Genomic DNA, 25,668 nt, shown 5'->3' on the forward strand with positions numbered 1-25,668 from the left:
CAAGTGAAAACGTTGTTGGTAAGAGACCACGAGCCCCTCTGTTGCTACAAAGTAGAGTGCTATTCAGAGTCAAGTACTATCGTGGTCCCCGGGAAAAATTGGAGTCTCGACTTGGATCAGCTAACAAAGGTCAACGACGATCTCGTTGTTTTCGAGATTCTAGACTTCTTTCAGCTTCTATGTCGTTGTAAATAGAAGCAGAAGCAAAGGCTGGTGTCAATGATCGCCCACCTGTGATGGAAAAAAGCTTTGTTTCCCCTGGGCATCTTACAGTATCACGATCCTCCAGTCGAATCACAACCCGTCTGACCCCTCCACCCTGTACATGATGCAATCAGACCGAGAAGTTTTCCGCAGCTGTCCCAAAAAGGTCCGTTCTGACGCCATCACCGTAACCAAAGCTCCAGTTGACCGGTCCGGTTACCCTAGACATTGCTTACTCTTGTATCGTGATGAGTAGAGTATATGGCCTTGTATTGTTCTATGATTCATTCTATCATCGTAATGGTTTGTTTTTAACTTATGACAGAGGAGCGCTGGTTTTGTGGAACGCCATGGCACGAAGCTCGTTGGCGTGAAAGCAACCAAAATTCCTTGCAGCATCCGGTCTCGAATCTAACAATTGCCCAGTCCGTTCAGCCATCAACCAAATTCAAACTAGCGCCCAGCAGACAGACCTGGGTATCATATCACGAGGGAATCAGAGCTTTAAGCACTACCTTCTGCAACGTGCTCCTTGTCTAGAATTATGAACATTGGGTTGCCGTCTTTGATATGCAGCTAATTTCAGCACATTGCAGTTCTTATCACATGATGGACATGGGTGAATTACCACATTGATATGGCGGCGATCCCGAGAGCTATCAATAGCTTTCCAGAAATGCTATTCATAGCATGGAACAATATCTGCCAGTGGGTAAATGTATTGAAGCAACATCGACACCATCATAGCATGATCTCATGAGCAGAAATACAAGAAATGAATTCAAATTTTAGCGAAATAACTCAAAATAACGCAGTCGTTGAAACTCGTTCACGAAATGGCATCAACTTCAATCAAAACATGAGCCGTTCCTCATCCCAGACGCCAAATCCAGCTGGGTATACAGGCCGCTGCTCTTGGCAGGAACCTAAATCGTCGAGATAAGCAGATTTTCCATCATCATCCCCGTCCTCCTGCACCTGCGAGCTATGGAAAGCCTTAGGTGCCTCCTGTACTCGGCGAACTCCACGGTGCAAGATGTCAACTTAAATAGTGGTTCGTTCGCTTCGTGGTAGAGCCACGAAATTGGTCGGGCTGGCAGCTGGCGAGTCTACACAATCATCTGCGCGACGCCCTGACCACCGAGGGTCTTGCTGCCGACAAAGGCCTGACCCTTGATACCGGCAAGCAGGTAGCAAAGAGCAGTCAGCAGCAGGAAGACAGCAGCAGCAATCAAGCTGCTTGCACCGCTGACATTGCTAATGAACTGCAGAGCAGACATGACGCCGTAGGCGGCCGCGCGCATATAATTGGTCGAGATCTTGCGAATCGTCTCATCGAACTTGCCGGAGGTTGGGCAGATTCGGAGAAGAAGAGGGACCTCGATGAAAAGAATGACAAAGGCCGATGCGCTGTGTATGGTTAATATCGATGCTTCGTCATAACATGGGCGATTCTTACATAGCAAAGGCGCAGAAGATAATGCGAACTACATTAAACGAAAAGATGTTGGCGATTCCAACAGCCAGACAGATGATCATGGAAAGAATTCCAAGCCTATACACAAGTAGTGTTAGTCGGTTGTTACGTCGTAGTTCATTCGGTATGGGTCATGTCGCAAAGTGGCTTAACAGCTCAATAGCTATGATTGAAGCTGTATACAGCCGAGGAACGTTAGCCTACCATTGTCCGTAGATGCCTACACGAATGTTAGTATCTTCCACAAAGCGCAGTCAATCGAGAGCGACATACTGAAGTTTCGCGTTTGGAACTCCTCCTTGAGCGTCATCTTGCCAGCTTACGTCGAGCTTTCGTATTCGGGCTTGGACCAGCCGAGGGAGAAAGTGACTGATGTTTTCTAAGAGACCAATTCGAGATCGTAATCTGATTGCAGCAAAGCGTATCGAGAAATGTCGATTGTTGCGACGGCGATGGAGACTGAATCGAGAGGTGGAGAGTTTGAATTGTTGTGACGACGGGGATGCGAAGTTTGAAATGATGAACGTAGCCTCTTGGTCAGGTGTAGGCGCAGGATGGTATGGTTGCTGAGGTGGTCCCCAATTTTGATTGAGGCTGGTGCAGGGTCAAAGGGCTTGGCTCCAAGTGTCAATACGGACGGACAAGTTAATGGAAGGGCAGGCGAGTGGATGCTCCACGGGGCATTGGTTGTTTTGTGTTTGTAGGGGAACGGGTCCTTGTAAGGAGGATGGATGGTGCGCTACTGATAGTGGAGGTCCAGTTGGCGAACATGAGACAAAGGGTTTGGGTTTCGGATCTCTGGGTCTGCTGAGACGCAACCAAGAGAGCTTTTGTAGTCCTTGTTTCTTTTCTTACTTTGTGCTGTCTTGCTCAACATGTATTCACTTTCTGTTTAGGCAACTCTATTCTCTGCACAGCCAAGTGACGTACGTTGACCACGCGGCATCGCCAAGCCTCGCCCAGAGTGAAGCGGAGTTGGTTCTCAGATGGAGTCTTTCACAGAGACAATTGCCAAGTTTATTAACGACAAGGCTCAGTCAGCCAGTGGATGCTTAGGAGCTCCATGAATTCGTATTCGAAGACATCAGCCTGAAGGTGAGGGCATACTGAGATTCAGGCACCCTTTAAAAGCCGTATTTTAAGCCCACGAATCAACACTCAAGGTTCATGCATATTGTAGGTAGGTAGCCATGAATTGACAATACTCCAGACTTTATAAGAACCAGCTATCATTTTAGACTTTACGATTTGAGAAGTTTGTGATGCTATAACGAGGACAAGACCGACTTCATCTTGCTCTAAAGTCATTGTCCCTTGGTTTACTTTCATAATAGCGTTCTACAGAATTATATGGACCAGCTACGGATACGTAACAATTGATCAACTTCAGTCATGCTATACGAATAAGCGAATCTGTCAGAGACTCATCTAGACCTACCCCAATCGAGATCTTCTCACAGGAATAGCCTCAATTCAGCCCTGCCAACAACACCTAACTAAACGTTCCATGGCCTGCACGATCGTACCTTATTCTTACCACGTGGTGAGGTGGAGTGTTTCCTCCCGTAGAAGATCCGGGGACCTGCCAAAGTTACCTATAAATAAGCTCCCTCTACACCATTACATCATCTTTTAACACGCATCAATTCTGTCTTTGTAGCTTATCAAGCAACACTCATTGGTCTCTCTAGCCCATATGATCTGACCGTGAAACTCAAGCAAATAACCGGTGAACCACCAATTGCACAAACTGACTCATCACAAGCTCTCTGTTGTTAAAGCCTCGCACATTTTGGAAAGTCAGTCCAGTGAATGAAGCCTCACGAAAAATGACTTATACCGTTCTTTCAAACGACCAGGTTAACTCCATCCTGGAAGGTCTTACCGTTGACGAGCTTGATGAGTTTCGCCATGTTCTGGCTTCATCCCTACACGAGTTCTCTACCGGAGTGCCGGCTCTTGAGGAAGCCTTTCAGCAACCAGAACGCATCTCAACACTACATCCAGAGACCATGGCTAAGACGCTATATATGCCCTCATGTGCCCCGTGTGGAATGGGCTGCAAAGGTGAGACTTCATCTCACGGTATAGACGAATCAATCTAACCAATTAGTAATTTCTTTGACGAGTACGGAAACATCCCAGGATTCTAGGGTTACGCAGATCAGTCCTACTGGTGTTCTCAACCTGTTCCGGCCAGATGGATCACCACTTGGAATCGTCAATGCAACAGCTCTCACAGCATTCAGAACAGCCCTGGCATCTACCTGTCTGTTGGAGCGCCGCAATCATGTCAAGACCTTGACAGTATTTGGCAGCGGCCTTCAGGCTTACTGGCATATTCGGCTTGCCCTGATGATCCGTGGCAGTACTATTAAACACGTTCATGTTATAAACCATAGGTGGAGCGATAAAGCGACCGGCATCCTGAAGAGATTCGCCAGCATCCCTCCTGAGATCAAGAAACGAGAAGGTTGGTCAGACACCAAGTTCGGTCTCCTGATCCCTGCATTCCACGAATATCGACGCCTGGTAAAAGATCAGATAAGGGATGCAGATGTGATCTACTGCTGCACAGCCTCGCAAAAAGACCTCTTTGATGGATCCATCTTAACGTCTCATGAGGGCCGCAAGAAAGGACGACTCATCGTTGCTGTCGGAAGTTATACGCCAGAAATGCGGGAGCTTCCAGATGACCTTATCCAGCTAGCAGTAAAGAGGGAGGACAAGCCTCATCGACACTTTCACAAGCATGCAGTCGAAGGCGGAGTCATCGTCGTTGATAATATCAAAGGCGTGCTCAAAGAAGCAGGCGAGATTATTGCTGCCAATATTGGGCCCCATCAACTTGTAGAGTATGTGCTTATTCCTCCTCTCCAAATAGTCACTGACATCAATGACAGGCTGGGGGAACTTGTGATGCTCCATCGTCTAGCTATAGAGGAGTCCGACGGATTCTCCAGTAGTCAGGCATCATTCTCTTCTGACATGGATAAGCTAGATATCCATGGTAGGATGAGCTCCATGTCCACGGTCTATGGCAGCGGAAGTAATGTCAGTGATGCCCCGACCAGTCCTACTGGTTCAGTAGATTCAGAAGGGCGCAGATCCAGCTCTTTTTTCCATTCAAGAAAGAACTCTAGTAGCTCTTTGGACAAAGAAAAGAGAAAATCAGAGGACCACCTCTGTCGTTGGTTGAGAGACGGTACTGTAGTATACAAGAGTGTCGGGCTTGGGCTGATGGATCTCGTGGTGGGAACACATCTGATCGAGGTTGCAAATGCAAATAATGTAGGAACTCGTATAGAAGGGTTCTAGAAAGGATAAATTGAGATAAATACTAAATGCTCTTGATACATGCTGTAAATATTTGTACACAAACTCTACTCGGCAACCCAGATGGCGGCCATACCCATACCAGTTCCTACACACATAGATGTTGCGCCAACCTTCTGGCCTGTTCGCTTCAACTCATATAGAAGAGTAGAGACCTGTCGGGCACCAGTGCAGCCTAGGGGATGGCCAAAGGCAATAGCACCTCCCTTGGGGTTGATCTTCTCTTGGGGAATACCCAGCTCGTTGGCACACCACAAGCACTGGCTGGCAAAAGCCTCGTTGATCTCCCAGATATCGACATCATCCTTGGAGATACCGGCAAGGTCGAGAGCCTTGGGGATAGCCTTCCAGGGGCCCTGTCCCATAAGAAGGGGCTTGACACCAACAATCGAGGCGCAAACGTACTTGCCGAGGATCTTCTGTCCAAGCTTCTCGGCAGTAGATCGCTTCATGAGGAGGACAGCGGCAGCACCATCGGAAATCTGACTGGCGTTACCAGCATGGATAGAACCGTCCTTAGCAAAAGCAGGGCGGATCTTGCCCAGAGACTCAGCAGTGATGCCATCTCGGACACCATCATCCTTGGAGACGGTAATCTCCTTGGTGTTACCCTCCTTGTCCTCGAACTTGACCTTGAGAGGAGCAATCTCCTCGTCAAAGAGTCCCGCTTTTTGGGCCTTGACAGCCTTCTGGTATGATGAGGCAGCGAAGGCATCCTGTGCAGCTCGGGTGACGTTGAGGTCCTTGGCCATCTGCTCAGAGAGGACACCCATGGGCACCTTACAGTTGGCAGCCTCGGGGTGGTTCTCAAAGGCTTCTGAGAACTCGGAGACAGCGCCAGGGCCATAGTTCAGGGACATACTCTCAACACCAGCACCAATACCAATATCGATCATGCCAGTCTTGATCTGGTTGGCGACATCGACGGTAGCCTGGAGACCAGAAGAGCACTGTCTGTTGAGGGTTCGGACGGCAATAGATTCAGGGAAACCGGCGACCAAGCTGGCGGCGCGCATCTCAGTTGCGCCGCCACCGGGAGCGAGAACGGTTCCGACACATAGGTCCTCGACGAGAGCAGGGTTGATCTTTGAGCGGTCGAGGATGGCCTTGAGAACACCAGCCATGAGATCAGCAGCGGGGGTGTCCTTGAAACCGCCGCGGCCTCCCTTGGTGAATGCGCTTCGGCAGGCGGCGGTGACAACGATCTATGTAAGGTCAGTAAACTATACCGGCGCATACGGCAATGCGTGGTAACATACATCGTCGGGGTTCTTCTGGAGGATCTTCTCGCGACCGCCAGCGGTCGGGTTGCCAGAGATCTGGCCTCCAATCTGAATGATTCTGTCGGTGACTGGCAAGATGGTTAGTTTGAGTTTGCGATGATCGCAGTGCGAGAAGAAGACATACCACCCATTTTTGCTATGATGTAAGGATAGGTAAGTGTATGAGGGAGAGAGTTGAGTACTGGGGGTATATGCGCAAAACAAAGGACAGAAGTTGACTGAGGCGGAGAAAAAGTATAAGAGAGGATTATTATACAGAGAGAAAATCTCGTTAGACCTCGGATGTTGTGCAGGAGTAGAAGTAGACTCGGGCTTGGTCAGCTTTGTCACAGGAGAAGATGGTAAAGAATGGCCGAAGATGGAGACCAGCTAAGAACGGACTTCAAACCGTGAGACCGACCGACCGAGGCATCTCGTCGCCCCAGTCTTGGCGTTGCTAGCGGCTCTTTTAGTGTCTGATCACATGTTATTTCCCCAGCTTTCAGCGCGGGGGAACTTCTCCAACTGCTTTCGCTCTTGCGTCACGAGGTGGCTAGCAAAGTAAGAAATACTCCAAAAAATGACGATTTGATCTGAGTCTGGTAAGCACGTGGTCCCCCAATTGTCACAAGGAAATAACCGACTCCCAATGTTTTAAGTTGTTAAAGATTGGCGAAACTGATTCGTGACACCGCCATTCCCGAACTGGGTATCAATATTAGAAAACATAAGAATTTTAATACAAGATCAACGCCATTCTACACCAAGGAAAGGAAGCAAAGATTATCAAGCAGAAACCCCCCAGTCGCGGACTGTTATTTCATACAAGTGTCAAAAGAAGAGGAAAGACCACCACAGTCCGAAACAGCCGGACTCCAGGCGCTCGGGTCATCTTCTTGATATGATTGAGATGCTATCGACAGAGCATCCCAATCCCAAGGTGAACTTGAATCTTCGCCAGAACCTGAGTCGCCCACAGATTTTGGCACCGAAAGTGAAGTGTCGAACGATGTATCTATCCTAATAGAAGGTATCGACGGTACTGTAAGAGCACGATTACGACTAGTGGGAAATTGTTGTGGTGCTGGAGGTGTAAGCACATACGGTCCGAGGATATCTTGAGGCTGCTGCATGTAAGGAGGGCTGATGCCAGTCCATGGTAGATATTGGCTAGGAGGTGCAGATCGAGATAATTGTTCTACCTTTGGGTTAGCTACATTCTGACATGAGCTAATTAGAACGACAATCTACCTACCAGTTTCATCAACTAGATGGAGAGCTTTGAGTGCATCAATGCCAAGCTCAACGCTGACCCGCTGGTCTGGAAGCTTGCCAAGCCGAATTGACAGTTGCTTTTGAACACTGCCAATTGTTTCCACGTCAATTACGTCCAGCACGCACCAGTGCCGGGCGTCCTTCCAGCGAGGTTTAGGTACTGGATGTATCTTGACGCCCCAGTTGCGAGCAAAGTCGTTATCGACGACACTCAAATCCCGAGTGAGGTAGCACTTGGCAATACACGGTACTTCGGTGGTCTGGGTTTTGAGAGTAACCCGGATCATCTGTCCATCTTTGACTCGTGCTGACTGAGTTCTTAGGGCGCTTGGAAGGGGCTGTGCTGGCGTCTGCCAGTTGGGCCCGGATAGCTGAGCAATAGGAGACTGGCCTTGGCTTGGAGGCTCCTCGTCTGTGAAAACGGCGGACTCGTCAACGGATAATCGAGGGAATGGCGAAGAGTCCTGAGAGCCGAGAGGTGGAAACGGTATGGAAGTTTCGTGTTGATTCGCCTGGGTTTGAAAGCCCAGAGGATCAAAGTACCTGTCACTTCTGGCCCGCCTTCGGAATGACTCAACCGTGTGAGAAGTAGTCGACGAACTGCTTCGACGCCTCGATCGATCCTTGGAGATAGGACTGAGTGTAGTGGGCGACCGCGAGCGAGAGGAAGCTTGTCTGATGGCTTCTTCCACGCTGAGTTTCAAGCGACCAGGCCTACCAGCCAGAGCTGGGTTTCTTTGTCTGCTCGGCGGAGTCATTGGTAAATATTAGAGTGTAGACGAAATGGATATAAGGCAGAGAATAGTGCCTGGAAAAAGAGTAAATATTGTTTAAAAAACAGGGACCTTGGTTCTTAAACAGGAACTAGACACAATGAAGAATGTAGCGGCGGGGTATGAAATTCAACCTGATTTATGTGACAGGTATATGAGGCTTGTTGTCTGAGTAAAACCACCTCTGCTAGGTTTTCCTCGACATCGTGACAGGCAGCGTAGCAAATGTGCAGATATCTGTGGTCAGCCATTGGATTAGACCCTGTAGTAGCACGCTTCTTTATTCCGAGGCATACTGGTCCAATTGTCTGCCTCGATCCTCTTTTCCATCAAACACCTAAAGAATAAGCGTTTTTGAGTGGTGTCTGGTGCTTGTCGCTGTGCACAGCCTCGCTTTACCGACATATCGAAGGCGGGCTGTGCTGCTAACGGTGAAATAAAGAGCCGCCTCGGTGCGTTGTGCGACCGAGACTGGCCACGCATGGTTGAAAGTGAGGAACTGCATCTTATCACTTCTGATGAGGCGCGGATACGGGTTTAAATCACAGTTACATTCCACTTCTGTAACTGTCATCGCCTTGTCACAATCGCGGGCTTTTTCAACCTCAATCTGAAAGGCAACCGGATATGGTGTTGTCAGTGCTGCGCCTCAAAGGGACATAAGTCACCGGGCGTCAGGCTCTGACAGAAAACAGATTCGAATGACCAGTTTCACAATAAATGATTACGAAGTAGCGTACCTCATGGAATGACACATTTGCCTCGTCATCGTAATGCGTTACGACTTCGAAAGCTGAATGCCGCCCATTTCCGAGTTATCTCAATGAGGCCAGGACATAAAAATGTCCATCTATGCACTCGACAGGTATCAGTGAAGACTCAAATTCAATAGTTACTAGAAGTTACTACAGTCAGTATATTGTTGCCTTGAGTATGCCCGCTATTTCTGACTTGCATCATAGGCTTCCTGAAAGCTGTTTTCACAGAATTACTATCAATCACATTACAAGTCTTCCAGGTATAAACGTGACTCAAGCTAGGAAAACAATTAGATTGGTCGATTTGATGGCCCCCAATATTGCTATCAAAGCCTTGTTCATGCGCTGTCCAGTAGATAGGACGGATGTCCAAGAAAATAATGGACAGAGTTGTTACAATGCATTGGTCAAGGTATGAATGCTTCTTCAAACACTTGTTACACGACTTTGAACTGATGCCTTTTTAGGTGCTCATGCCTAGCCATCTTTATGCTGGAAAAGAAAATAATTATAGTATATCCCGTTCTGCGGAAGCATCCATGAAAGGGAAATCTCGTAAGAGACAGCTGAAGGATCCTCAGCGGAAGTCCATCTATGGAGGTCAAGTGCCTCGAGTCTCCGCAGCATCATTTACTATATCATGTTCTGAAGAGGGGCTGAACAATTCGACATATACATCCCCAGGACACAATGGAACCGAAGAAAAGGGATCTTTAGTCAAGGATGAGATGACCGACACTTACCCAGAAAGTAATACTTACGTTCAAGGAAGATTTGATGGAAAGACTGAAACTTCCCTAGTAGATGGCTTGGAGGAAAGAATACGTTGCTTGGATATTACCTTTGAGGATCAGCCAGTGGAAGCCGATATCGAAGAAGCATATATACAGGGAGAAGCCTTGACACCCCCCGAAATCAAGTTCTCCGAAGACGGCGATATGGACGACAACTACTGGACTTGGGACCAGAGCTCTCAAAGATTCCGACACTGGGATGCGGAACGTGGAGAATGGTTATACTTTCCTGAGAGATTTGATTGAAACGATTTGATGAATTTTGGGCGGGTTGGGATGTGTAACGGCCAACTTGATGCAGTCAGCTGGAGGAGAACTCTAAGACCAGTCACTGTAGAACCCGTTTATTGTTCAATATTTTCATATTTCAATTTCAGCTAAGTACCACGTCACTTCACACTCTACACCATATGCTCCTCATTCATACCAATGCCGCTCGTAATCTCATCATTCGTCTTTCCCGATCCCGTATACTTCAAATCAAGCCTTGCTTTCAGGCTTATCCTTGACAGTCTTGTCATCAGGTGAAAAGCTTAAACTGACGCTGTTCACACAGTGACGCTCATCAGTGGGCGTGTCAAAGCCCTCGCCCTTGAACACATGTCCTAGGTGACCGCCGCAGTTGGCACATACAATCTCTGTTCGTGCCATACCGAAAGCGCGATCCTCGTGACGGACAACGGCACCAGGGATGCTGTCAAAGTAGGCTGGCCAGCCGCAACCAGAGCTGAACTTGTGGCTCGCCTTATAAAGCGGAGCGTCACAACCAGCACAGGTATAAACACCCTGCTCAGGATAGTGCTTGTCAAACTTTCCAGAACCAGGAGGTTCGGTACCCTTCTCACGCAGGATACGGAATTGCTCTGCGAACGTTAGTTACTGTGTAGAAGAGATGCTAGCAGTGCAGGAACATACCCTTGTTGAGGACAGCTCGCCACTCGTCGTTTGAACGTTGATCAGGGTAAGACATATTGGAAGAGTTCTTGGATGAAGTGCCAAATAAAGCGCCCAACAGAGGAATGCCGGACATAGATCGAAGGGGAATAGGTCGAAAGGCCAGGTGTGAAGGCAGAGGAGTTCTCACGCGGGTGATATTTGAGAAAGTGTAGAAGAGTGTGGATAGTAATGGAGAGAAGCGCATTGAGAAAGGACTTGTATATGGTTATTTATATTTGATTGAAGACTGAGTTATCATTCATGACCTTCAAGAGAGACGTTATAAGTCCCGGGTCTTAGTGGCAACCGGTTGACAAATCATGGGTTGCGAACTGTGGAATCATTTGCATCATCGAATTATTGCTGCTAAGCCTACCACAGCCACATCTTGGTTATCCGCTTTACGCTCTTTGTGGCCCAACGGCTCGAGTATTGCGCTTGAATACGCTGGTACAATTCCAAATCCGGTAATTTGATGATTCAACTTTAAGAGAGGATTACTCTAAAAGTTTAAAAAGTCTTATTCTCTTCGAGTACGATAAGATTTCGGTTTCAGCCCCCATGTTTCGCATCTTACCAGAATGATCGAGGTCCTAAACATATCTTATTTCACAAAGTGAGACAGATCCATTTACCTGCGAAGAGTGAGCCCTGAGTCTGAGTTTCTTTGAGACAATTGGCAGGCTAAGATAACTAAAATCCAAATTTCTTCGACCCGACTCTATTCACAAAAGAAATATTATGATACAAGTTGAGGTAAAAGGAAACCTAAGGTACCTAAAGCTTCGATCATCCAGTGGCTGGTGCGGTCTTGTAGCCCCCCGCCAATTCCAGGGGTCAGGTACCTACCACGCAGTGTTCAGACCCGCCCCGCCCATGCATTAATTCCGCTGGGCAGCTAAAGGGAACATCACCGACCACCTTGGCACCTCCCTATCAACCTTCATCCAATTCTAGGCACACCCTTTTCGAACAGGTTGCCACTTTGCAACAACACTCGTTCAGAGTGACGCTTCGAATTCCTTTACCTCGACTTCTACCACAACTCATAACGAACTTCCTCTGTATTTTCATCAATCAGCATCACCATGTCCAGGAGAGCCCCGAACCCCGCTGCTGAGCGGGCGGCGCAAAACCAAGCTACCATCAAGAGTCTTCTCAAGTTGGAGGCCAATAAGGTCTGCTCTGATTGTAAACGAAACAAGCGTATGTATTAGACCACGAGATTGCTAGCACATTCCCTCTGACCATTTCAGATCCTCGATGGGCCAGCTGGAACCTAGGTGTCTTCATCTGTATCCGATGTTCGGGCATCCATCGTGGCATGGGCACTCACATCAGCCGAGTCAAGTCCGTCGACCTCGATTCCTGGACCGACGAACAACTCCAAAGTGTTCTGAGCTGGGGAAACGCTCGCGCCAATAAATACTGGGAGGCCAAGCTTGCGCCAGGCCATGCCCCCTCTGAAGCCAAGATCGAGAACTTTATCCGAACGAAGTACGAACTCAAGCGATGGGTTATGGACGGCCCCATGCCCGATCCTGCTACTCTAGATGCTGATGGCGACGACGATGTACCCCTGAGCATTGTTAAGGAGAAGCAAGTCATAGAGCGCAAGGAGTCCATCAGGAAGGCATCCCTAGGCAACTCACAAGCACCGAAATCTGTCCCTGCACCTCAGGGAGATCTCATCGGCGGAGACCCTGTCCCTGTGCGATCAAGCAGCGCTGCTCCTCACGCGGCGAAGGTCGCTCCTAAGGCAGAACCCGCTCCCCCAAGGGCAACAAGCACAAAGGACTCACTACTTGGACTCGACTTCTTTGGTGAGCCCGCGGCTCCTCCTCGACCGGCCAGCACAACTGGTACCGCTCCGAGCGGTCAGTCTCGTCCCGATTTGAAACAATCTATCTTATCTCTATATGCTACTGCGCCTAAACCGCAACCTCATGCTCAGCCTCAGCAACAGTCATCTGCGGGAGGCTTCGGTGGCTTTGCCTCTCCCACTTTCAGCCACCAGTCTCAAGGCTCTGTGGGTGGCTTCAACGACGCCTTTAGTAGTCTCAGCATCTCGAATCCCCCTAAGCCCGCCGCTCCCGACCCTTTTGCCAGCCTCAGCTCCGCCAGTCGTACCACATCAAGCACCAATGCCTTTGGTGGCCTAGGAGGAGGTAGCTTCTTCAACAGCAAACCCTCCCAACCCGCTGCCCCTACCCACCAGCAGCAGTCTTCCAACTTCTCGAACTTCGGTGGCTTTTCCTCCCCACCGCCTGCTGCTCCTGCTGCTCCTGCCGCGCCCAAGCCCGCTCAATCCTCTGCCATGGGTGACCTTTTCGATCTTTCTGCACCTGTGACCACATCGCCTCCCCCACCACAGCCCGCAGCTGCTTCCACCAACTCCGTCTTCAACCTCTCTTCTCCCCAAAGCCCTCCTGCCGCCGCGCCAACCAGTACGACAACAACTGCTAACGCAGCCGGTTCTATGGGTGGTTTCTCTGGTGCTGATGTTTGGGGCGGAAGTGATTGGGGAGCCCCTGCAGCTCCCGCACCAGCTCCCGTCCAGAAAGCCCCTGAACCACCAAAGCCCGCGGCGAGCGATTTTGGTTGGGGTAACACGGGAGGAGCCTTTGCCAACACACCCATCGTCCCTGGGGCATCAGGAGGCTTCAATCCTATTGCATCGCCCAAAGTATCGGCTGATGAGGAGTTTGGAGGATGGACAAGCAGTGGACCTGCTGCCAATGGCAGTGGTCAAGCCAAGCCTAGCGGTGGCTTTGGCGGAGATGAAGACTTGTTCTCAAACGTGTGGCAGTAGGTAGTAAGTTTTGGAAACATCTAGATGGTTTTTGGGGCGGAGGTTTCTATAAAACAATTGCAGGCATGATTGGCGTTTGCATGTTAGGAGTCAAGTAGATGCGAAACAGGATGGCTTAAATTGTACGACCATTATGACATTGGTTCGGGTAAGAAGCAATGTGAGTGTATTCAAATAACGCCAGCCCAACGCTGCGAAAACAGTAAAAATCCTGAGACACAACTCCTTAGCCTTTTAGCTGTGGACACTTGGATGCCCTTGACCATCTGTGTATACCACCTAGTAAACATCCGTCTTCCCTTCACAACGGATGCCCTCTATTACGGTCGTTCCCTGTCCAGCTTATATCTGTGTCAAGGCTTTTAGAACAACAGTTTTGCCCCGTAGAATAACACCAAGAAAACGCCAATAACGATCCCCGAAAGCTTGAGAATAGCGACACGGTTGCCTGATGCAGCCATGCGAGTTAAGCGGCCAGCAGAGCCCTTCATCTGTGTGGTCATGGAGGAGAAGGTATCGGACTGTTTGACGTTAGTCGGCTGGAAGTTGTCGCTTGCGAAGGGGGGAGACAGACGGTGTTGTCGATGACATCCTGGGCTCGAGCGTTATCGTAAATGTCGACTGTCACACCTCGAAGGGCGGAGACCTTTGCGGAGAGCTCATCTAGGCGCGCGTTGTTCTGGCGCTCTCGTTCGTAGGCTTCGGACATGGTGAAGGTTGTCGGAATCTAGGGGATAGCGAAACAGGGGTTCTCGGTATGGTCTGGCTTTCGATGGGAACAGATTGTTTCGTGTGTTGTTTGTCGTCGCTTTGCAGAAGACGAGAGGTCTTCGTAGTCGTCAGATGTATCCTCGAAATGTCAAGGGCCAAGTTGTGAAAGGGGTTCGAGTTCTAACACAAAACCGATAGCCATGACGACCTCCTCGGTTGGCCCCAAAGTCCGCCACGGCCACCTCACGCGGGCGCGCTGGACGTTCAGTGGTACGTACTCTGGTGCTGACACCGCCACACTTCAACTAACAGCCACACCTCCATCCGCTGAGAAACTGGAGATTTCTCCATGCACCAAAGGAAAGCTGAATGTACTGTACCCTGGCGCCTACGGCGGGGCAACACGTTACAGACAAGGCCTAATGAGAGAAAATGGTTGGGCAGTTGCAAAAGGCTCTAAGTACAGTGGATTCGTTGTTGTTCACGTTGACGCCAGGTTACCTGAATTGCTGCGCCACAGGACATGGAAGCTCCCCGTTACGAGGTGCCGTGAATGCGCATGCCCAACGTCTGCACCTAATAGTCTAGACTTAAGACCTCTACTTTTCCTTCTTTGTAGCTTTGTCGATCCTACAAGTCCTTGTATAATATCGCCGCAGAATATTCTACACTCGTTTGCTTACGTCCACTCCTTGGCATATACCATCGAGGCGCAGCAGTAACTCGTCTGGTGACGACGCAACCCGGTCAAGCTGGGCTACTATACCTATCATATCAACCCCACTCATCGGCCTTGTACTGAGAGCTTCTTGGCTCCTCCAACAACAGTTTTCGACTTGCGCGACGACAACTTTCTATCCCTGTTCCTGTTTGTGCATTGCATCTCTTGAGCTTTGTTTGAGTGTATCAAGATGGGCATCAACAATCCCCTCCCGTCGTCAATGGCGTGTAAGTCGAGCCACCAAATTCCGCACTCATGATCGCGCATCATGGGCTACTCCACCCCTCAATGAAGCGATCAGCTCAAGTGCGAGACATGGCTAACACAACTCCCCAACAGCGGAATGTAAGAAGTGCGGCAAGATCCTGACTTCCTTTATCAACCCTCGCCAGTCTTTCGGTCCCGACAAGGTCATTCCTCCATCCATCCTCGCCAATGCTAAGGGCCTTGCCATCATCACCGTTCTCAAGGCCGGCTTCCTCGGCTCAGGCCGTTTTGGCAGCGGTCTCGTCGTCGCCCGACTTCCCGAGGGCGGTTGGAGTGCCCCGAGCGCTATTGCGACCGCCGGAGCCGGCTTCGGTGGTCAAGTTGGTTTCGAATTGACGGATTTTGTCTTTATTCTGAACGATTCGAGCGCCGTCCGGTCCTTTGCTCAAGCTGGCTCTTTGACACTAGGTGGCAATGTTTCCTTGGCAGCTGGTCCCGTTGGTCGCAATGCCGAAGCAGCCGGTGCTGCTTCGCTGAAAGGTGTCGCCGGCATCTTCAGTTACTCCAAGACCAAGGGTCTCTTTGCTGGTGTTTCCCTCGAGGGATCTGCCATCATTGAGCGCCGTGATGCTAATGAGAAGATGTACGGCCAGCGCTTCACGGCGCAGCAGCTCCTCACCGGTTCTGTGAGGCCACCTCCTCAAGCTGCCCCTCTCATGAATATCCTTAACTCGCGCGTTTTCAACGGCATGAGAGGCGGTGGTGACGACGCCATGTACAACGACATTCCTGTATACGATGATCAGCACGACGATGTTGTGTGGAACGGTCGCCGAGGATCCGCGATGGGCGAGGGCGTGCAGCGCGATCGTACAGGCTCAGGCTCATACGATGATAGCTTCGGACGACCCAGCCGGTCGAATACATGGCAGGACGATGTATACGACAGACCAGGCGGTTTTGGCGGGCCCACGCGTTCCAGCACATTTGCTTCTGGTGGCGGAGCGAACAACGACTACGTTTATCGTGACAATCCCACAGGAGGTTCGGGAGGGTTTGGCGCCGAAAAGAAGGCTGGCCCTGGACGGCCAGCGGCTCCCAAGCCCAACTTTGGTGCCAAGCAAGCAATGCTTAAGAAGAACGAGGCAGTTGCTGTGTACAACTTTGACGCGGATCAACCAGGTGATCTGGGTTTCAAGAAGGGAGATGTCATCACTGTACTAAAGCGAACCGAGAGTGATAACGACTGGTGGTATGTATTCAACACGAATGGCTCAAACATCGTCACAGTAACTGACAGCGCAATAGGACCGGACAAATTGGCACAAGAACGGGCATTTTCCCCAGCAACTATGTCAAGATGAAGGAGTAACGGCTGTTATCTTTGTATCGATTTAAATACCCTTTAGGCACGTTTCGGATGGATACCTTATGAATACGACGGCTTTTTTGTCTTTTGTCTAGGAAAATGGCGGTTTCAAAAGACTGTACAGTTTTACACATCATGCGTCCTCCACAAGCTTTTGAATCAACAAAAACCTATATATTTGTAGCATATGGATGATTTATTACCTCTGAACCTTCACTGAACAGTATATCTACTAATATGATCCAGCCAATACATGGGCAGGCGTGCTGGTTAATATCTAAGCTCTCCATGAGATCTATCAAACCGACACATCGAACGTTTCCAACTTGAGCTTTAGGCAGGCAATATGGACAAGGCCTTAAGAATAGCCGTTCTCGTTGTTGAAACGCAATAAGCCTCAGTAGGCGCACAGAACGGTTTGGCGCCATAACAGAAACCGTAGGAAGACAATTCGCTACATCAGAAAGTACTGCAGTAAAAGTGATCACGGCTCCACATAGAAGTAGAGATAGCGAAATTCTTCACGTTATGGCTGACCGTTCACACGCAATCTAGTTGTCTCTAATATGGCCAGTTGGGGATGAGCGGTACCCCTTAAAATACAGTTGAGAAGTTTGTTCATGTCAGGCTCTATCTCAATGACAAACGGCACCCCAAGGCTGGGATCATAACGAATACGTTCTCTCAACGGATGGCTTTGTCACCTGAGGCAGAGTTCTAGTCCTTATCATGTCCAAGCAATGGTTTCGTCGCCGAGGGCATCAAACCCTGAGCCTTTGCCGGGCATATGCAACAGAGTTCACACAAGAACTTAAAAAAAGAAATATTGGGAGATTTCAAACGCCATTTATTAATCAAGTTTTTTGTAAATGCGCATAGAGACTAACTTTGCGATCTCAATCCGTAATACCAGTAGCAGGTAGCTCCTCAGACCTGACCTTTGTGAACTATGATTGCCTTTGAACGTGAGAGTGTATTAATAGAAAGCTCCAATAAGAAACACCATTTTCAATAACTCAAGGGCATTTACAAATAATACAGCCTTGGAATGCCCCAACTGTGGCACAGGACTACCCAGATACTGAACTAGGTGCATGTCCCAGGATGCTTGCGAATGAGGTGCCAGGCTACCTCTTGGGGTGAATTTGTGACCTGAATGATGTAGAAAGCTCTCGCAAGCTCCCCATTGCCGTTCTCGATCTCGTGTATTCGCTGGTTGATAACATCGCGTATGTGTTTGTGGAACCTGGTCCAGAGCTTGAGTCTGCTTTGACCTCGGTGCTTGCCCATATTGCGAGAAAGACGGCTGACAATCATGATGTTGCTACCCCTCTGCTCGGCCCATTCCAGCGTGTGTTGTGCACCGTGCTGCTGGCTGATGTTTCGATAGAGACGAAAATCTTTGTTGATGGCCTCCTGAGTATTGCTGAGACGGATATCGTTGAAGAGGTTCCTCGGGCCCTGCTTTTGACAAAACCAGCCAGAACGACTAGCAAGACGCTTGCTGATGCCTGTAATTATATAGTTAGAATACATACCCGTACTCTGGTAAGACGTGTGAAGTTATAGCTTACATTGGGTGGACTCGCGTATCTGTTTCGCCCGGATGTCACGAACTTTCTCGATACCAATGTCGGGGAACATATCCAACAGCCGTTCCATATCGGGACTGTGGGACATCTCTCGGTCGTTGGGACTGGGGGCCGGGCTCGGAAAGGTTGTAAGGAAATTTGGGTCTTCAATGCTTGGTAGGACTGTAGACATCGTGGCAGCTAGGATGAATGCAATACAGAAAGAAATGCAGCTCAACTCTAACCAATGGGAATGCGTAAAGTTTTCGCAAGAATACTGAGCCCCTTGAATAAGCTCGGTATTAAGGGGCGTCTTGATTCCGTGATAAGTTCGATGGACAAAGGACGTAAAGGGGCTCGGTCAGTTGTTGAATGGGGGAGACGGGAGAGTCTGAGGTAGGCGTGGTAGGTACAATTCATATATTAGGAACAGTGAGTCAGCCTCAGCAATACGTTAATTGCCTACAAGCACTTCAATTCCCGTAATAAAGTCAAATGTCCGAGTTTCCTTCCTTTAACCTCTAACTATCCCTTCATATGGCAGGTAACTCGCCAATCAGTCGTCACTCCCCGCCGACCATGACTTGAAGCTTTTTATACCAGAAGTCTCTACGTCTTGCCCATAATTGCTTTGAATAGAACTGTGCAAGCAAAGCTGCGTCACCGCCCCTGGCTATATCCTGTTCGAACTGTTCAAACAACGGGGCTGTTGCTTGATTCAAATCCTTCAACGTGTTGTTGTCAGTAAGCATAACCCATGGTAAGACCTCCACGCCCGAGGTTTCTTGTCTTGAATATGAGGACCTCTGCGAGCTAGTTGAAGCTTTCGGGCTTTTTGGGAGGGTTGTCTGACATTCGGCATCCTTGTACATATCATCTTTTGCTTTCACACTCGCAAACATACCTACCGATTTAGAACCTGGAGGATGGTCTTCAAAACTGTTAGTTGCACTAGAATAATTATCAGTGTTTTCCGACGCAAGAACTCTGTGACTCGTCTGATTTAATCTCTTATTTGTCGTGTTGTACGTGGCTTTGGTGCTTTGGCTTTTCCCTGAATTGGTTGAATCTGTCCTTAAAGATTGGCTAGAAGATCCCCAGGGTTTTCTAGAGTCGGAGGATTTCTCAAGCCCTGATCGCATACCTACATGCGCCTCGGGCTTCTTGTATGGCGCGGCGGTCTTTGCGCGTGAATCAAATGGCAACTGTCTGGGCCGAGGCATCAGTTTGCGAAAGTCCTGGTCGTGCAGCGGCTGTCCACGGTACGGTTCGGGCGAAAGGTCTTTTTTCAAGCCTGCGTGCGTATTACAGCTCTTGGTAGCAACGTCCGGGTGACATTCAAAAGAGCCGACTTTAGAACTTTCACGAACTGAGAGACTCTGAGCATCGGAGCCTGTGGTGGACACATTCAGAGGCATCACCATGTCGGCCCCACCGATGGGTGACTGTGTCGGAGGCGGACTCGAGTTAAAGGAGTACCTCAGAGGTGACCCAACGCGAGGTATATGTGAGCGTGTGCCGTCTCTTTCAAAGAACATGTGGTATGGGTTGAGCTGTGCCGTCACTGGACTAGTATGCCGCATTTGAGTCCCTGCAAAATAGCTTTGCATAGGCATTGACTGCGCTCTTTGTGTCTGTTCAATGTGCGAGGTCGGGACAGTCGAAAATGGCGAAGGGTGAAAAGGAGCGTTCAACATTGTGGTGAACGAGAAGTCAGGTGGAGCACCAGTTCCTTGGAAATCATTCGGAGGCAATAGAGTCGGCGGCGTGATTGAAGAGAGTCGTGGCCTTATGTCAAACATGACATCGTGTGTTTGAGATACAGGCTGAGGAGGAACTGTTAGAAGAGATGCTGGTATTGCCTCGCTGGCGAAGAACCCAGCCCTCTGCAGCAAGCATACAGCAACACTGAAATCTCTCTTTTCCTCGAACTGCGCGAGGAGCGCTTGAGGCTTCTTGGGTACAGATACACAGATTCGATTAGTTTGCTTGTTGATGCTGATGATGTCTGCAGAGGACGGTGATCCTCCTTTTATTTCGCTGAGGCAAAGGGAAACCTGGCCTATTAGCCTCCCACTCGAGCCCATTACCACCAGTCCGTACCACTTGTTGTTTCCCTTTATGAATCAAAAGAACCAAGATTCCCATCTCTGATCCGATCGGCCTTTCACCTTCGATTGTCAAAGTGAAAGCATTGTGTGGGTGGGAAGAGTTGTAAGCTTTGGCGGACGCTCCATCGCGGATCTCTAAGTAAACGAGTGGGCACCCGGACACAGGAGTCGGGGGACCAGCCATGATAGAACTTAAAAATGGAAGACTGCATAGGTACTCCGCAGAGTAAATGAGAAAAAGGTTTGATCGGATTTGGGTTGGAATTCACAGAGATAAAGTCATGCGCGCGCCTTGTGCCATGCAATTGGTCTTCAACTTGAGGACTCGGCTTCTCCTTCCGAAGCACTTGATAAATATCTAGGAGGCAAGTAGGTACTACCTGCCCCGACACGCCTGCCCATCCTTCTTGCCAACCATTTAAGTAAAAATCGATAAATCCGCATCAAGGATCTGACGAACTCAACTTTGGGCAGGAGAAATTGGGGTTGAAGGGATAATTGATTATCTAGGTAGCTACCGAGGAAGAGAACTTCCCAAATTCCATTGTGACCAAGGGTCACGTGGAGATAAGCTAGCGCAATCTTACCCCCAAGACTTCGACGCGCCGCGCCAAACCAAACTATCAGCGACTGACCCATGCGATTTGAGAATCGTGGATCAAGCTGCAAACACCCACGGTATCTCTAAAACCAGCCAATTATCGATATAGAGGTCATTGAGGCCTTTCAGACGCTGGGTGGAAGCGCCTATCCGTGGGTATCTTTCGTGACTGCACGACATTTAACACAGCTCGACGACAAGAGACCTTTCCCCCTTCTTCGCGACTGCGCATTTCGTATTCTGTTTTCATCCACCCGCGCACAATCAGTTCACCGCACGATCTCTTAATATGGCGCCCGTTCGCAATGAGGTGCCGCCGCACACGATAGATCGCACGCCCGAATACGAGGACTTTATGTCGCGACTCCGTGACTATCATGCCAAGCGAGGAACGACACTTGACCCAGAGCCCAAGGTCGGCGCAACGCATGTTGACTTGTTCAAGGTCTTCAATCACGTCGTGGAAAGTGGTGGTTATGACAAGATCTCGGAGGAGAAGCTTGCATGGCGACGTATGGCGTCAGAGCTGGGCATATATTCTAACAATGAAGCCTCCACTGCCTTCTCGTTGAAGGAGAAGTTCTACAAGAACTTGGCTGCGTTTGAGATCAGCACAGTACATGGAAAGGAACCTCCACCAAAGGATATTCTGGAGGACGTGACGGCTAAAGGCGCTGGCTTGTTGTCACGCACAAGGGAAAATTTCTGGGGGAAGAAAAGAGAGAGTAACGTTGGTGCCACAGACTCAGCGGCCTCGGGAGACGATGGTACACCCGTCCGCGAGCGACCTGTGCCAGACACTGCTGCCAGTGCGCGTGCATCCAGAGGACTGCGTGAGGCACCTCCTCAGCGTGTCATCTTTCAACCGGATACTGGACCTTCACGAACAACCCGACATTCTTCTGCTCACCATGCGAGCAGTACCAACTCACCAGCCGCCAACCCTCCTCAGACCCCCTCGCATCACCCAAACATGCACATACCTCAGCAGCACCAACAACAGAATTACCAGGGAAATCGAGGTCCCTCGGTTCTTCACCATCCCACTAACTCTGAGAATACATCCAACTTGGTCACTGCCTATCAGCCGCGATTTTCTAAACCTCTAACACTACGCGCAGTGCCAACCCCGAGCAATGCGCCCACCGAGTTTCAGAAGCCACGCCAAACTCCGCGCATTGACCCTCGTCAACCGATGCAACCCGGCAGTGAGTATTCATTCGTATTTTGTGCTTTTCTTCCACTGACTCTATTAGCCGGTTTCGATGGCCCTAACATTTACATGAGGTGTTTGAACGCTTTGCGATCAAATATTCCTGCTGAACAAGCCTTTGCGCTCAGTCATCTGGTGAAAATATCGTTTGAGCGAGGTGATAAGTACAAGTTCGATTCATTCCCAGGTCTGGCCGAAGGTCTAGTTGACAAAGCCCTTGAAGTAGGACATCTGTTCTACCACGTTAACTGGAGTATATCTTGGAACCTTCCATATGACTCTAGTGACCCGAGCGCCCTCGATGGAAATTATGGGACAAAAGATATCTTGGAGCGTATCGAAAACCTGATCGAGAAGGATGTACCCGACATTCTGCAAACTGAGTCATACGCGGACAATATGGTGCTGATCACTGAAGCTGTCCTGACGTTGCGGAACATGGTCACCTTGCCGGAAAATGCTCACAACATATCAGACTTCCCTCCCGTCAAGGATCTCATTTGTATCATTCTGAACCTACCGCAGAAGGATTCTCTTGTGGAACTGAAACATCTTGCCCTGGACATTGCCGAGCAGTTGACGCCGTTCATGACATTGGAGTCAGACGACCCTATGTATAGGACATTGTTGGAGCAGTTGACGTCTGATGACCGTGGTATCATTCTGACGTCTCTTCGGGCGCTCGGCCGCATCTCCATGAATCTCGAGGCTACCAACAAGCTAAGCAATGTTCCTGGGCTAGTGCTCCAGCGCCTTTCCAGTTGGCTTTTGCTCAACGATGATGAGCTTATCGACGCGTGTCTCGATTTCCTCTATCAGTACACTGCTGTTGTGCCCAACGTGGACACCTTGGTCCGGTCTTTGACGCCAGAAAACCTCATTGACCATCTTGCACGCCTCCTAGCTCATGGTGCTCGTAAGACACAACGCGAGTTTGTTCTTGTACCCGAGCAAAGAATTCCCGCTCGTGACCAGATTGCTCCTATGCCTGAAGATCTTCTTCAGGAGATGCTCAAGCTTGAAGAGCCAGATCGTGTTCACCGTTGGGTTCGCTGCTTCTTCGAGGAGGACAATAACTCTTTTGTGACACAACTGGCCGCCTGGCAGGCCTACCAAAACGCATTTGTCGCACCACTTAAGGTTATCAATCAGCCTCTTATCACGCCTGCCGACTTCATCCGGAACAGTACGTCTGTATATAAGGATTCAAACGCGCAGGTTCTTAGAGAGCCTGGCGATCCGCAACAAAAGTTCATCATCCACGGTATCCGTGCAAGACCAAAACCTCTTGGCTTGGATGGCAAGGAGTACGGGCGATGCCTTTGGGCCTCAAATCCTAACAATAAGCTTGAGAAATGTGGTCACTTTTACATTCAGCCTGAAAAGCTTTGGGAGCACATCCTCGTGGACCATCTAGGAGAGAAGCGAAATGAAGGGGGGCAATTCGACAACGTCGAGAAGGAATACATTTGTACCTGGGATCAGTGCTCCCGCTATCCGAAGTCCACCAAAATGCGCCTTCAGGATTTCGCGAGACACATCAACACGCACATCTCTTCAGCATTGCCCAACGACGCGCTTAGTCGAAAGCCCGAGCGTTCATGGATTATTCCTGCCAAGACTATGGCTGTGACCTTCGAGGAAACTGCAACAGCACGGGACGAGCGAAACCCAAACCTCCCGCCCCAGGCAGCTGGTATTCCACTCAGCGCTGCGTTAGTGCTAAGGAACATTGCTCGCAATGTGGTCAAAACGGAGGCTGAGGAAGAGATGGTCAAGAAACAGGAGAAAGTGGGTGAAATAGGAGGCTGGAACGAGGTTCTTTTCCGCCCCCTGTTACCGCGACTGTTTGAGATCCTTGCAGAGAACAGGGCCTTGGTATGTCTATCAATCCTATCAGCGTTTGCCATGAAGTAGTTGTACTAATCAACTTCGCAGAGCCCTTACATTGCATCACTCCTTGATCTGGTCCATATTGAGAATTACGATCAGGGCCGCTGATGCAGTTTCGCAGGATGGCGTAATGGAAAAAGACGGGGCGTTGTCACGACATGCTTTCAAGCAACCTCGTGTTGAGGAGGCATTGTTCGCAGTGATTTACACAGGCTTCCTCGCATGAGTGAAACCTGGTGGGGATCAGAATGGCATGTGTTGTTTTACACGGATTACTTGTATTAATACCCTGCCCGTGGGCGTTCTGGGCTGGCTGGTTTTGGATGAGCGGTAGATCTTTGAACTCGAAGACTAAGAACATCAACAGTATGCATTCTGCAGAATTGTATAGCATCTTTGTCGATTTGTGTGTTTGCCGCGTGAACCTGTTGGGATGAATCAAGTGCGGTTACGTGTAAGTGCTGTATAGGTGATACTGGCGAGTATGCTTTTATGGCATGATACCTTCAGTAAAGACGGTACCGAAGTATCTGACGATATAATTCAACAACCCTCAAGTCCACTGGAGATTCAACTACCGGCCCGGGCATCTGGTTGGTTTCCCATCACCGCATTTTTAAACCCGGGCCGGTGCCTCTCCTGTGCATACATCTCGACGCCAGATCTCAGTACTCGGCTTTATCATCAGCCGCAAAACTGCTCATACGAAACATACGGGAACCGCCGTTATGCGCATGTGGGGAAAGGGAGCAAGGGAAATGCATTGTATCCTCGCCAGCTTGGTAAAGTTCGACATGGGAAATCCAGTCCAGTCCACACAATACCCCAGACTTGGGCACGCCTGTGATGGATGATGAGAAGGAATGGAAGGGCCGTGCTTCTGCGAGGATTCTGGAACTCGCCCGAATGCATGCATGCGCACCAGGTGCCCCCTTGTCCCCTTGACAGCTCCCCACCACACGATAGCTCCAAGAGCAGGGCTGCAAGGCAAGGCAAGGTATTGCGTGCCTGGCTGTGAGATGGGCCTCAACATGTCAGTGAACCTCGTACAATTCGATCACTTGGTTTGACAGGAGGCACCTTGATTTCGATAGTGCTTGTACTACGTAGTATGTCATATCGTGAGCTTATTGCCAGACTGTTTACACAAAGAAAGTCACTTGACATCGTAGATCCAAGTGGTGTACAGTATTCGACCAACGCTGTTCACAAGCTCAAGATGTCAAGGCCTTGTTGAGAGTGTGCCTCGATTCTCTTACCCTTGATGAGCTCGCTTGTGCTTGTCCCAGAAAATTGCCCCCATCAGATATTGATCAGATCAGTTGTAAACGAAGAAGATCATGTGGGTCACCCAAGGAGCTCCAAGTCCGCTCTGCCTCACGCAAGAATATCTGTCCTACAGAATTAGCGATGCAGCCTATTAGGGGAAAAGTCGAGTATCGTCTGATATCTTGTTTTTTTTTTTTTTTTTTTTTTTTTTTTTTTTTCTTCGTCGTCTTAACTGGTACGTGCATAGTCAGTCGATGAAACGACTTAGCATAAATATAAAGAGTTTGATGTATACACCGTCTTTTGGTGTTTACCCCGTCAAAGTCATCATGATGGAAATTTGGCTTCGATTAAGTCACAAATGATGATCGCCAT

At 49.4% G+C, this 25,668-nt stretch overlaps 13 protein-coding genes across 15 annotated transcripts; 5 read left to right on the forward strand and 8 right to left on the reverse strand.

Annotated features, from left to right (window-relative positions):
• Positions 1-737: 737 nt before the first annotated feature.
• On the reverse strand, positions 738-2,584 carry FOIG_05903 (golgi apparatus membrane protein TVP18). 2 transcript variants are annotated; one of them, XM_031204794.1, is made up of 4 exons: positions 1,955-2,584; positions 1,886-1,901; positions 1,664-1,759; positions 738-1,614 (listed from the first exon to the last, which is right to left on the reverse strand). In XM_031204794.1, the coding sequence occupies exons 1-4, from the start codon at positions 1,989-1,991 to the stop codon at positions 1,314-1,316; spliced, it is 450 nt and encodes a 149-aa protein (XP_031065043.1). In that variant the 5' UTR covers positions 1,992-2,584; the 3' UTR covers positions 738-1,313. The 2 variants fall into 2 exon arrangements, with proteins under 2 accessions (XP_031065043.1, XP_031065044.1); XM_031204795.1 differs by having other exon boundaries at positions 758-1,614; positions 1,664-1,901.
• Positions 2,585-3,313: 729 nt separating this feature from the next.
• On the forward strand, positions 3,314-5,046 carry FOIG_05904 (uncharacterized protein). Its single transcript, XM_031204796.1, has 2 exons — positions 3,314-3,748; positions 3,795-5,046. The coding sequence occupies exons 1-2, from the start codon at positions 3,511-3,513 to the stop codon at positions 4,997-4,999; spliced, it is 1,443 nt and encodes a 480-aa protein (XP_031065045.1). The 5' UTR covers positions 3,314-3,510; the 3' UTR covers positions 5,000-5,046.
• Positions 5,047-5,064: 18 nt separating this feature from the next.
• On the reverse strand, positions 5,065-6,431 carry FOIG_05905 (acetyl-CoA acyltransferase; the record flags this gene model as incomplete). The annotated part of the gene is made up of 3 exons (XM_031204797.1): positions 5,065-6,222; positions 6,277-6,368; positions 6,425-6,431. The coding sequence occupies 3 exons, from the start codon at positions 6,429-6,431 to the stop codon at positions 5,065-5,067; spliced, it is 1,257 nt and encodes a 418-aa protein (XP_031065046.1).
• A 663-nt stretch (positions 6,432-7,094) lies between these two features.
• On the reverse strand, positions 7,095-8,312 carry FOIG_05906 (uncharacterized protein; the record flags this gene model as incomplete). The annotated part of the gene is made up of 2 exons (XM_031204798.1): positions 7,095-7,477; positions 7,535-8,312. 2 exons carry the CDS (start codon positions 8,310-8,312, stop codon positions 7,095-7,097), a joined length of 1,161 nt encoding a protein of 386 aa, XP_031065047.1.
• A 1,164-nt stretch (positions 8,313-9,476) lies between these two features.
• FOIG_05907 (uncharacterized protein) lies at positions 9,477-11,094 on the forward strand (the record flags this gene model as incomplete). 2 transcript variants are annotated; one of them, XM_031204800.1, is made up of 2 exons in its annotated part: positions 9,559-9,835; positions 9,887-10,284. In XM_031204800.1, 2 exons carry the CDS (start codon positions 9,559-9,561, stop codon positions 10,123-10,125), a joined length of 516 nt encoding a protein of 171 aa, XP_031065049.1. In that variant the 3' UTR covers positions 10,126-10,284. The 2 variants fall into 2 exon arrangements, with proteins under 2 accessions (XP_031065048.1, XP_031065049.1); XM_031204799.1 differs by having other exon boundaries at positions 9,477-11,094.
• On the reverse strand, positions 9,728-11,203 carry FOIG_05908 (uncharacterized protein). Its single transcript, XM_031204801.1, has 2 exons — positions 10,795-11,203; positions 9,728-10,742 (listed from the first exon to the last, which is right to left on the reverse strand). The coding sequence occupies exons 1-2, from the start codon at positions 11,018-11,020 to the stop codon at positions 10,360-10,362; spliced, it is 609 nt and encodes a 202-aa protein (XP_031065050.1). The 5' UTR covers positions 11,021-11,203; the 3' UTR covers positions 9,728-10,359.
• A 523-nt stretch (positions 11,204-11,726) lies between these two features.
• On the forward strand, positions 11,727-13,872 carry FOIG_05909 (uncharacterized protein). Its single transcript, XM_031204802.1, has 2 exons — positions 11,727-12,021; positions 12,072-13,872. Exons 1-2 carry the CDS (start codon positions 11,904-11,906, stop codon positions 13,625-13,627), a joined length of 1,674 nt encoding a protein of 557 aa, XP_031065051.1. The 5' UTR covers positions 11,727-11,903; the 3' UTR covers positions 13,628-13,872.
• On the reverse strand, positions 13,619-14,789 carry FOIG_05910 (blocked early in transport 1). The gene is made up of 2 exons (XM_031204803.1): positions 14,202-14,789; positions 13,619-14,148 (listed from the first exon to the last, which is right to left on the reverse strand). Exons 1-2 carry the CDS (start codon positions 14,334-14,336, stop codon positions 13,990-13,992), a joined length of 294 nt encoding a protein of 97 aa, XP_031065052.1. The 5' UTR covers positions 14,337-14,789; the 3' UTR covers positions 13,619-13,989.
• A 22-nt stretch (positions 14,790-14,811) lies between these two features.
• On the forward strand, positions 14,812-17,000 carry FOIG_05911 (uncharacterized protein). Its single transcript, XM_031204804.1, has 3 exons — positions 14,812-15,286; positions 15,399-16,518; positions 16,575-17,000. Exons 1-3 carry the CDS (start codon positions 15,250-15,252, stop codon positions 16,636-16,638), a joined length of 1,221 nt encoding a protein of 406 aa, XP_031065053.1. The 5' UTR covers positions 14,812-15,249; the 3' UTR covers positions 16,639-17,000.
• A 721-nt stretch (positions 17,001-17,721) lies between these two features.
• On the reverse strand, positions 17,722-18,399 carry FOIG_05912 (uncharacterized protein; the record flags this gene model as incomplete). The annotated part of the gene is made up of 2 exons (XM_031204805.1): positions 17,722-18,146; positions 18,210-18,399. The coding sequence occupies 2 exons, from the start codon at positions 18,397-18,399 to the stop codon at positions 17,722-17,724; spliced, it is 615 nt and encodes a 204-aa protein (XP_031065054.1).
• A 198-nt stretch (positions 18,400-18,597) lies between these two features.
• FOIG_05913 (uncharacterized protein) lies at positions 18,598-20,802 on the reverse strand. Its single transcript, XM_031204806.1, has 2 exons — positions 20,310-20,802; positions 18,598-20,263 (listed from the first exon to the last, which is right to left on the reverse strand). Exons 1-2 carry the CDS (start codon positions 20,499-20,501, stop codon positions 18,770-18,772), a joined length of 1,686 nt encoding a protein of 561 aa, XP_031065055.1. The 5' UTR covers positions 20,502-20,802; the 3' UTR covers positions 18,598-18,769.
• A 119-nt stretch (positions 20,803-20,921) lies between these two features.
• On the forward strand, positions 20,922-24,563 carry FOIG_05914 (uncharacterized protein). Its single transcript, XM_031204807.1, has 3 exons — positions 20,922-22,126; positions 22,175-24,009; positions 24,070-24,563. Exons 1-3 carry the CDS (start codon positions 21,208-21,210, stop codon positions 24,130-24,132), a joined length of 2,817 nt encoding a protein of 938 aa, XP_031065056.1. The 5' UTR covers positions 20,922-21,207; the 3' UTR covers positions 24,133-24,563.
• Positions 24,253-25,318, reverse strand: FOIG_05915 (uncharacterized protein). The gene is made up of 2 exons (XM_031204808.1): positions 25,105-25,318; positions 24,253-25,036 (listed from the first exon to the last, which is right to left on the reverse strand). Exons 1-2 carry the CDS (start codon positions 25,189-25,191, stop codon positions 24,725-24,727), a joined length of 399 nt encoding a protein of 132 aa, XP_031065057.1. The 5' UTR covers positions 25,192-25,318; the 3' UTR covers positions 24,253-24,724.
• Between the last annotated feature and the right edge of the window lie 350 nt (positions 25,319-25,668).

The sequence above is a fragment of the Fusarium odoratissimum genome (assembly GCF_000260195.1).
Source record: "Fusarium odoratissimum NRRL 54006 unplaced genomic scaffold supercont1.8, whole genome shotgun sequence".
NCBI lineage: Eukaryota > Fungi > Ascomycota > Sordariomycetes > Hypocreales > Nectriaceae > Fusarium > Fusarium odoratissimum.

Excerpts from the sequence above, each read along its gene's own strand:
- FOIG_05903 (XM_031204794.1), bottom strand. The coding sequence starts at position 1,991 with ATGACGCTCAAGGAGGAGTTCCAAACGCGAAACTTCA. Across the intron at positions 1,615-1,663 it reads ATCTTCTGCGCCTTTGCTAT|CGCATCGGCCTTTGTCATTC; the intron begins GTAAGAATCGCC and ends AACCATACACAG.
- FOIG_05914 (XM_031204807.1), top strand. The coding sequence starts at position 21,208 with ATGGCGCCCGTTCGCAATGAGGTGCCGCCGCACACGATAGATCGCACG. Across the intron at positions 22,127-22,174 it reads TCAACCGATGCAACCCGGCA|CCGGTTTCGATGGCCCTAAC; the intron begins GTGAGTATTCAT and ends TGACTCTATTAG. Across the intron at positions 24,010-24,069 it reads TTGCAGAGAACAGGGCCTTG|AGCCCTTACATTGCATCACT; the intron begins GTATGTCTATCA and ends TCAACTTCGCAG.
- FOIG_05908 (XM_031204801.1), bottom strand. The coding sequence starts at position 11,020 with ATGCGCTTCTCTCCATTACTATCCACACTCTTCTACACTTTCTCAAAT. Across the intron at positions 10,743-10,794 it reads GCGAGCTGTCCTCAACAAGG|AGCAATTCCGTATCCTGCGT; the intron begins GTATGTTCCTGC and ends TAACGTTCGCAG.
- FOIG_05915 (XM_031204808.1), bottom strand. The coding sequence starts at position 25,191 with ATGTCAAGTGACTTTCTTTGTGTAAACAGTCTGGCAATAAGCTCACGA. Across the intron at positions 25,037-25,104 it reads CAAGCACTATCGAAATCAAG|CCAGGCACGCAATACCTTGC; the intron begins GTGCCTCCTGTC and ends CCCATCTCACAG.
- FOIG_05904 (XM_031204796.1), top strand. The coding sequence starts at position 3,511 with ATGACTTATACCGTTCTTTCAAACGACCAGGTTAACTCCATCCTGGAA. Across the intron at positions 3,749-3,794 it reads GTGTGGAATGGGCTGCAAAG|TAATTTCTTTGACGAGTACG; the intron begins GTGAGACTTCAT and ends CTAACCAATTAG.
- FOIG_05910 (XM_031204803.1), bottom strand. The coding sequence starts at position 14,336 with ATGTCCGAAGCCTACGAACGAGAGCGCCAGAACAACGCGCGCCTAGAT. Across the intron at positions 14,149-14,201 it reads AGGATGTCATCGACAACACC|TCCGATACCTTCTCCTCCAT; the intron begins GTCTGTCTCCCC and ends AACGTCAAACAG.
- FOIG_05909 (XM_031204802.1), top strand. The coding sequence starts at position 11,904 with ATGTCCAGGAGAGCCCCGAACCCCGCTGCTGAGCGGGCGGCGCAAAAC. Across the intron at positions 12,022-12,071 it reads TGATTGTAAACGAAACAAGC|ATCCTCGATGGGCCAGCTGG; the intron begins GTATGTATTAGA and ends TGACCATTTCAG.
- FOIG_05913 (XM_031204806.1), bottom strand. The coding sequence starts at position 20,501 with ATGGCTGGTCCCCCGACTCCTGTGTCCGGGTGCCCACTCGTTTACTTA. Across the intron at positions 20,264-20,309 it reads ATAAAGGGAAACAACAAGTG|GTTTCCCTTTGCCTCAGCGA; the intron begins GTACGGACTGGT and ends CTAATAGGCCAG.
- FOIG_05911 (XM_031204804.1), top strand. The coding sequence starts at position 15,250 with ATGGGCATCAACAATCCCCTCCCGTCGTCAATGGCGT. Across the intron at positions 15,287-15,398 it reads CCTCCCGTCGTCAATGGCGT|CGGAATGTAAGAAGTGCGGC; the intron begins GTAAGTCGAGCC and ends ACTCCCCAACAG. Across the intron at positions 16,519-16,574 it reads GAGAGTGATAACGACTGGTG|GACCGGACAAATTGGCACAA; the intron begins GTATGTATTCAA and ends ACAGCGCAATAG.